The 8,968-nt window shown below is 35.3% G+C and overlaps 4 protein-coding genes across 4 annotated transcripts in view; 3 read left to right on the top strand and 1 right to left on the bottom strand.

The window, feature by feature from the left end:
• Positions 1-1,993, bottom strand: part of LOC117153716 (uncharacterized) — an 84,060-nt gene extending 82,067 nt beyond the window's left edge. Inside the window, exon 1 of the transcript XR_013059254.1 lies at positions 1,866-1,993. The gene's annotated coding sequence lies outside the window, so the exon portion shown is untranslated. The remainder of the gene's footprint in view (positions 1-1,865) is intronic.
• Positions 70-882, top strand: LOC117153493 (signal peptidase complex subunit 1-like). Its single transcript, XM_033327598.2, has 3 exons — positions 70-228; positions 380-439; positions 519-882. The coding sequence occupies exons 1-3, from the start codon at positions 184-186 to the stop codon at positions 699-701; spliced, it is 288 nt and encodes a 95-aa protein (XP_033183489.1). The 5' UTR covers positions 70-183; the 3' UTR covers positions 702-882.
• A 75-nt stretch (positions 1,994-2,068) lies between the features above and the next one.
• LOC117153560 (signal peptidase complex subunit 1-like) lies at positions 2,069-3,002 on the top strand. The gene is made up of 3 exons (XM_033327720.2): positions 2,069-2,228; positions 2,360-2,419; positions 2,491-3,002. The coding sequence occupies exons 1-3, from the start codon at positions 2,184-2,186 to the stop codon at positions 2,671-2,673; spliced, it is 288 nt and encodes a 95-aa protein (XP_033183611.1). The 5' UTR covers positions 2,069-2,183; the 3' UTR covers positions 2,674-3,002.
• A 3,969-nt stretch (positions 3,003-6,971) lies between these two features.
• LOC143303643 (uncharacterized) lies at positions 6,972-8,926 on the top strand. Its single transcript, XM_076624781.1, has 4 exons — positions 6,972-7,176; positions 7,739-7,797; positions 8,058-8,340; positions 8,649-8,926. The coding sequence occupies exons 1-3, from the start codon at positions 7,156-7,158 to the stop codon at positions 8,302-8,304; spliced, it is 327 nt and encodes a 108-aa protein (XP_076480896.1). The 5' UTR covers positions 6,972-7,155; the 3' UTR covers positions 8,305-8,340; positions 8,649-8,926.
• Positions 8,927-8,968: the final 42 nt, after the last annotated feature.

The raw sequence follows: 8,968 nt of genomic DNA, 5'->3' as shown, positions 1-8,968 counted from the left end.
ATTTAGTATGTTTAGTATAAATATATAACCTGTAACTACTTAAAATCATCATAATTCGCGCCACAGCAGAGCGCACGTGAGAAAGCACGTCTCAGCGCATGCGTAAATAATATCGCGTAATCCACGTCTAAATGAAAGCTTGTTTATGTGAATCGACCGGCAAGTCACTGTCACTTTTCTAAAATGAGTGCATGGATACAATATATCAAATCTATTCCGACGCACATAGTAAGTTTACAAATTAACCTCACAAAAGTAATGTTATGACTTTTTAGAAGTGCATAACATTTGTGTTAGGTTATGTTATTTTACTACAACAGGTGTTTATATATATTTATACAAATTCGTACGTTTCCTGATTAAACAATTTTCTTTTCAGGACTATGATGGCCAAGCGCGAGCAGAAAAATTATCAAGAGTCATCATAACACTGTTCGCGGTTGGATATTATACATCAAATATTGATGTTCAATTCAACTTTATAAGGTTACTTACATATGCCTTATTTATGTTTACAGGTGGTTGGACTAATTTGGGGATATGTTATTCAGCAATTTTCACAAACAATGTACATATTAGGAGCGGGATTTGTACTGGCAGTTTTAATTACAGTTCCACCGTGGCCTATGTACCGTCGTAAACCTTTAGACTGGCAGAAACCACAATCTGAAGTTACAATTAAGCAAAAAAAGAAGAAATAGTTTACTGTCATTTTTAACTATACTTAACAATATTTTGTTACAAAGTGTTACATGATAATACTTGTTGGTTCAAGGCAAAAATACATGTTTCGAACATCACTTTCCATTGTAAAACCTGTACTTATGAATGTATTAATTTATGAGAAAGACTGTAATAAGAAAAAGTACTACTTATAGCGAATGTATCATGATTATATTAATATCCTAAAAGATTCTTAATTCAAATAAAAGAATGTTACAAGATTGTCAAATATTCGATGTTTAAATCGACTCGATCTTTGATTCTCGAAGGCGAGAACGTTTAAAATAAAACGGCGTGTATTTATATTGCGGAAAGAAACATGACCAACATTTCGTAATTCCAACCTGTCGATTTTCTCGTTCGATTGCGATAGTCTCGTAACACAGTGACGCCCTTGAGACATTTTACTTCAATCTCGTTTCGAATTCCGCGCGAGCAGAAACGCGGTTAGACTTATACATGCCGCATGACTCGGTTTCTCCTTTAAAACTGTTACAACAATGCCGGCTAACTGTTGCATACTATTACACGACTAGAAATGCGTTTCCTAACCAATACCGTTGACACATAGAGTATTGTCGACACTACAGAAAAGTTGACTGACTCTCATTATTATATTCCATTTAACTGATCAACGATACGATCTCTAGCACGAATTATGATAATTTCAATTGCAACCTCTTTCTATCCTAACGATACGCAAATTCGATAGAGGGGATGGAAAGCAATGTGAAGGAATCTAAAGATGCAAAGTCTTGAATTCATTTTTTATAAGCGTTAATATAACTTAAGAATCAATATAAGTATATGTGTATGTACATAATCGTTATGCTCCAAACGCAATATATCAGATATCATTGAATTTCAATGGAGAAATTCTCACTTGGAAGCATTAGAAAGTACAATGCACGTAACGTTTGTGCACGTTATATCCGTAAAGTGATAAACCAAAGAAATTGCACAACAATTAAGAAAGTTATAATGTTATAGATACTGATTTATATCAATGATTACAGTAATATCTTACTAATTCAAAGTGAAATTAATGTATCGAACGCTGTTTTCACGCGGAAATAAATTATTTAACGGCCATTATTTTGCAATTTTATAAGTTCGTTGATTAAACTAAAATTTTGACTCACACGAAGAAGGCTATGATTACGAAGTCTTATCTTCATTGATGTTTCTTTTATTTCCATGCTTAAAACACAGGTTATTTCAGCAATGATACACAAATTTACGAACTTGAACATAGATACTTATAAATACAACTTATGTACGTAGATATTACATTAAATTTTGTTCATTGTACTTTCTACAAATTCGTTAAAGTTGGCGCTGCTAAGAAACTACCACTACAGTTTTCACACGAATAATAACAATTGCCAACGTGTTAGTCAAAATCTATGACTATACTGTAGTTTGATTGCGTGGAAGTACTAGCTTTATATTTGTTTAAAATGAGTTCTTGGGTGCAATATATTAAATCCGTCCCAACGCATATGGTAAGTTAATTTATTAATATATGTAACTGTCTTTAGTTTTTGTTTTCTTCTTGGTTAGGTTATGTGTCACCATATGTCAAAATTCAGTCAGGTAATTCCTCTATATTTCTTTGAATAAAATTCTTTTTCAGGACTATGATGGTCAAGCTCGGGCAGAAAAATTATCAAGGCTCATCATAACACTTTTTGGAGTAAAGTATTGTATTTAAAAATATTGCGCTGTACAGAATATGCTCAAGATTACAAATCATTTTTTTTACAGATAGTTGGATTAATATGGGGATATGTTATTCAACAATTTTCACAAACAATTTATATCCTTGGTGCAGGATTGGCGATGGCTGCTCTAATTACAGTTCCTCCGTGGCCCATGTATCGTCGTAAACCTTTAGATTGGCAGAAGCCACAGTCTGGAGTTACCACCAAGTTAAAAAAAAAGAAATAGTCTATCCTAATTGTACTTAATAAAATGTTATTCTTGTAAAAAATGCCAGTACTTAGTAAGGATTTACAGCACAAAAATACTTTGTATATCATTTTATAACTAAGCAATGTATTTATGACTGTGAAAGCAATGGATGAAAGTAATGGATGTGACAAATGCAGATTGAATTAATATTTTTTACTTGATCAGCAATGTAGATATATATAGATTAATGTATATAATTCAAATTATATCGTACTATGTAAAGATAGTGCTCGTACCATCAGATTGCATTTACCTTTGTATCTATATATCAAAATAAGAATAAAACTCATTGTTTAATAAACTCATTGCCAGAATCGTTTATATGAAAATTTAATAATGCCACATGTTGTTTTATGGCATAACAAAATATCGTTAGCAATAGCTTATCTTTAGAAAGTAACGTTTTTTGCGAAACACGAAGATCTATATCCTCGCTGGGCTGTACTGTATAAAATATCGGACTCAGGATTTCCTTTTCGCCTCAAATCATGATTATATAATATGCAATAATCAAAAGGAAGAAATCTCGTAACAAGGTTGATTCAGTACAAAGTGCTTGATACAGACTGTTGATCGATCGATGTCGTCTTAATTTCGATTTCAATAAATCGGACGAACAATTAACCAGCCGTTTATGATTATATCGCATACCACGAGTCACACGTTGGATTTGTTCCAACGTTTGACTTTCATCGGACACGTTTCTCATTTTCTCTCGTCACACATTAACCGAAGCATATTTCCCTCAAAATCGGACTGGCGACGTGACTTTCACGAGACAGAAGAGGTAGAAGCGTTTTGGATACGGTGGGGATGATTGCAAGCAGATTCTTACGTAAGCGGACAACGATCACAGCCACATCGAAAATACAAAATGTGCCGTAACGCCCGCTACTGTTTTCTTTTTCCTCGTCTTTTTTTGTTTATGCTCTAATCCTGTCCCTTTCGTCATCGTCGTACGACGCGTCTCGTCGTTATGTATTGTCCATCGCTACGAAACTGGAATACAATGTTATGCAACGAAAAGGATTTCGTTGCAAGCCTTCTGCAAATGTACCTTCTTTTTATTGAAACGTGCACTAGCCCAAAACGAGAAAATAAAGAATTATATCTTGAGCAATGATGCTAAGAAGCAAAATCCTTTCGCAACATGTATCACTGATAATCCACGATGTTGCAATCGCAATTTTTATTAATCTTTAAGTACAGATCACTCGTTTTTTAGACGAATTTGAATTTATTAATTTAAATTCATTGCTATAAAATAATGCAGAATTTTAGAAACTCTAACATCATTTGATCTCCTCTACTATTAGCTAAACCTTTTCTTTTAACATGCGTCTTTCCTTTTCGTCAAAATTATGCCATAATAGACCAACCAACTTAATTTATTCCAGATCATTTTATAATATATGCTCGTTTTGCAATACACATTTGGGAGGATTCTTGCGTAATCTCGAATACTCCGAACCTTCTCAAAATCATCACGATCTTCGATCCTTTTCTCGCTTTCGCAGCTCGTAAGATACGGTTCGTATTCCAGGTGGAGGATTACGAAACGCTTTCTCCCTGTATGATGAATATTTTAAGTATGCGAGCTACACCACTTCCTACAACACTGGCTGGATCGACGCAGTGCACACACGAAAAAAAAAAAAAAAGGATGCAACAGGCATTACATTGACGCGGATCGAGGTTACCTTGCTCTTAACACTGATTCCTTTCGCAAAAGAACTGAGGCCACCTTGACTAGAAAGCGAGTCGATCACTTGGACGTATTTCACCGGAAATGCCGAATCTGAAATTAAGGAATTGCATCTTTTCCTCCCGTTTTCTTTTCATCTTTTTTTGCATCTTTTTTGCATGTAGCGGAGGCAAGAGTTTTCACGTAACTGAGCTAATTGGTGGCAACTAAATGAATTTTTCGGAGATTTAACGTGGTTCAATTCTCACAACATTTAGATACTAATGTGCAATTATTAGGTACACCCTCGCTTAAAACTCTTCGGACAATTATTACATATTTGCTTAAAAACTTGTATACGTTAGGTAATCGTTAAAACATACGAAGAAAGAGAATTTATTTTGAAATTTTAAATACAACAAAGGAGCCAGATAATATATTAACAAATTTACTAGAAAAATGCATGTAATTTAAAGTTCGCAATCTACTTCAGAAGTTTTATTGAGAATAAAAAAAAAGTGTTTTATGATTTTTGAACGGGAGTGCGTAATAAATGATAGTTGCCAAAATCGTGATTTTCCACGTGGTTGACCGAGTTAATAGATCGTTTATCGAATGCTTTGATCAAACTGATTATGTATTTTCTAACGTGCAATTAGCAGATGTATTTGTCGTAACTTTAATGCAAATTACATACTTGAGTTTCATATACATTGTATAAATAGTGTCAGTGGCACGTCTGTCAAATAAGACTTAATCAAACAGTAGAGGAATTGGGATCGATAAAGGTAGAATGTTGCAACTACGTGCAGGAAGTTGAATATTGCATCTAATTTCTATCCACGCCGTTTACACTCAATTAACGCAGAGAAAAGGAAAAGAAAATTCGTGACTCCGATCGTCTTGCGCTAAAGGAACTCATAGAAGAGTAAAAATGTTTCGTGGAAAATGGCATTAAAGGATTTTCTAATGTGCACTATCGTCATTAAATATTGAACGAAGAATGGGAAGAGATAAACTGAATTATCAGCTGGAAGAGAAAAGTTTTGCAACTTTACAGCGATAGGAACGAAATAAAGTTCACGATTAGGCGCCAAGTGTTATTTGCCGAGGAAAAGGGGGACAGATTGATGACAATGTCCACTATTAGACGTCTCCTATAATATAATTTTCCTGATCCACTTCCAACGAGTTCCGCTCGACTGGCATTGAGCTTGATTCGCGATACTACAATTAATAAGCAATAAACTAGTATATGATGTCTCTTACGTACATTAAGGCTGGTATGATTATATCATCGACCATGCTGAACCACAGAAAAATTTTCTGTTATGTCAATTACACCACTTTTGGGCTTGTTACGATGTTTCGACACTGTTTTAGTTATGCGTAGACGAATTTCTCTTTCTTGCCAAAACTACGAGAATATATTGTATCAATGGATAGATAAATTGGTGTATCTTAATAGAAAGTGTCGTTACTTAATGATGAGAAGTCAGTCTTAGAAGTATTTAGCTTGTAGAATAGAAAGCATCAGTTTGTCATTTGTTAATTATTTATTTGTTTATGCCTAATACAGACACAACAGAAGACATAAAATTTTGTAAACGTTTTGGGTGAAATCGATCACGTAATGCAAAAATTCCGCCACCGCCTTCAGCCAGTTACGCAGTAACGAATGATATATCTTTGACATAATTTTTCCCATTTTAAAGCACAATTTACAGCCAACGTTTATGTAACACATGCATATCTTCAACATTAAGAATTCCTTTTTGCGAATCATTCGGTCGAAAACATTTACGCATCCGATATTCCTACCTCCCGTACTCTTTTATAATCGTCTCATTAGAATAATTTTCTAATTCGTATTATAACACCGCAATTTATACCTAAATTCGTGTAACATCAATTCGTTTCTTTGCGTAGAAACGATTAATTTTCAGTGGTGTCAGAAACATCTGCTTTGACTTCCAAAATACGAACCAGCTTCTCCTTTCTGTCATTTCTGACAATAAAATTCACAAATGTTCACACTATCACCAAGTTTCAACAAATATAACGAGACACTTAAAATTCCATCCACTTTTCATTTCCAATGGCCATCGAACTTTCCTTTAAGAAATTCAACTATCGCACATATGCTCACAGGAAATTCGTGAAAATTTGACAGAATTTACTTTCCACCACCATCTGATTCAACACGTTTCATCCATAATTCAGAAAACGCGGGAAACGCGCACTCGCGCTATTTCTACGATCGTCTACGTAACGGTGAAATGACTAACTGATTGACTCTTCGAATGAATTAATATCGTAATTAAAGACAGGTTTTTGCCATTTCTCGGTCCTAAGTAAATTATATCGAACGAAGCTGGACACGTAGCGTACGCAGTGTGTTGTTACGCAGGCTTGGAGAACGCTTGGAACGGACGTAACCAGAGAGTCGGCCGCTTCCTATCTTTTACGTAACCGTAAAGTCGAGCGACTTTGGCTCTCCCACCCTGTGGCTTTTCACCGGGTGGTTTTGGCCACCTCGGTTGGTCCTTTATAAGCACACATCCCCGGCCGTTCAAAGCCAGAAACGTATCGACATCGGTAAAACATTGGTCTCACGTGTGATCGACGTATAATCGAGCTTCAGTTCGTCTCATTCGATTTTTCCTCTTTCTATCGTTTCTTTCTTTTTCTGCGACCGTGTCGTTTCGTGGGCTCGTCACGTCGAGCAAGAAAATTGTAGTCATTTAAAAAAGAAGAACAGACAGCCGAGCAGGATGCGCTCCCAGACCATCGTTGTGAGTAGAACCTTCGGCCAAGCTTCGTGTGAAGGGTGAACTACCCTTGTGGATCGACGAATACAGTGATTTCGAACGATGTGCTATAAACTTGTAGAATTATACGAAAATTCCTTGTGAACGTTTTACGAATTGATTCTCGTATCAATTACTTTGAGGATTATTTTTCTGGCAATTTTGTTTATGGCTTCGTTTGGAATCCGTAGGAAATTTTGCGCAGACCAAGGTTTCTGATCATATACGTAAATTAGATTAGTTTCATTCTTAGTTTCTGCTTCTTTGTATATTTGTTTTGTCTTCTTGCCGATTATTGTAATATCGGTCAGATAATTTTATAATGGTAATAGGTAAATTCATTTCGATAAACGTTTAATCAAAATTAGAACTGCAAACACTTTCACCCTGTCGAGACATGATTGCACGAAGCATGTAGGATGAGTAGTGAAACTTCGAAAAAAAAGAGCAAAAAAAGTAACGTCGCGCATATAAATGACACGATACGCCGTGTCACGGTGCACTTTTCGCCTTATGGGCAAATCACAAATTCACATTCGTGTTGCAGCTAATCGTGTTCGGAATACTAGCCGTGGCCTTGTCTTCGCCAGTACCAGGCTACCATGGGTAAGTTGTCAAAATGTTTGAACGTTTCGTATGACTATTTTCACCTGGTATTATCTTCAAAAATAAAAATACAAATTTTTAAACACAAAATTAAGATGCATTATTTTGTTTCTTCTCTTAAGTTGTTTTCTTAACTAACGAAGTATTATCATCTAGAATTTACATATTTTATTATTGTATTTGTATTAGAATCTATAGTTAGTATATTAAAAAAGAAGACAATCAACTCGTTCGGAAGAAAATTAAACGTATGATTTCAGTTCTCACCAGCACGTCCGTATCCATGTGCCTTATCACGTGCATACGGTTCATCATCATCATGTGAAGAAGATACCAGTGCATCACGTAGAGAAGGTGCCCGTCCCTGTTCCAATTCCTATCCATCACGTGCAAAAGGTGCCCGTTCCAGTGCCAGTCCATCACGTCGAAAAGGTGCACGTACCTGTTCCGATCGTCGAAAAGGTGCCTGTACCCATCCCTGTTCACGAAGAAAAGAAGTGGTGGTAATGGGAGCGCTTCGCTCTTCGGCTTGTTATTATTTAGGTAATTAAAACAAAGAATTTCTCCCTTGCGTCAACGGAATTGAAACAATCAAAATTTTGGTTAGAACGTAATTAACGATTGACAGACATTTAATTATTTTCATAGCGGAGGGTAAAGAATTTTATTCTCATATTACGAAAATCAGACATATTTTGAATATTTAAAGGAAAATTGAAACGAGGACAAGTGCATAAAAAGTTTCAGTGGAAAACTTGACAGAAAAACACGATTGAATCGAAAACAACCAAAAGCACGTAGAATCGAGGAAAAAATTACGAGAGTAAAGATTTCTTGTCACTTTGTTGCAGATTCTAAAATAAGGGCGTTCGGGTTGCTAATAGAATTTCACCACACTCCAATTTTATTCTTGCTCAACCAAATCGTTCCCGGAAGTACGCAGAAGCTACAAGAAGGGAATAGTACAAAATGTAACTCGAATTGCCTGCATCATTAGTCGTTTAAGTCTGTAATATAGAACTAATATCACTTGGTATGCACATGTGTGTACTTAGGTTAACATTATTTGTACATACTGTATCATGTTACTTTATTTTTTATACAATACACGTGTTTGTCAAATATCAAATGTACATTTTTTCAAACACCTAAGATCTTGTGTTTTGTGTTA

The sequence above is a fragment of the Bombus vancouverensis genome, chromosome 1 (assembly GCF_051014615.1).
Source record: "Bombus vancouverensis nearcticus chromosome 1, iyBomVanc1_principal, whole genome shotgun sequence".
Lineage (NCBI taxonomy): Eukaryota > Metazoa > Arthropoda > Insecta > Hymenoptera > Apidae > Bombus > Bombus vancouverensis.
The sequence above is the reverse complement of the archived record's forward strand: the minus strand, read 5'-3'. Positions and strand labels throughout refer to the sequence as shown.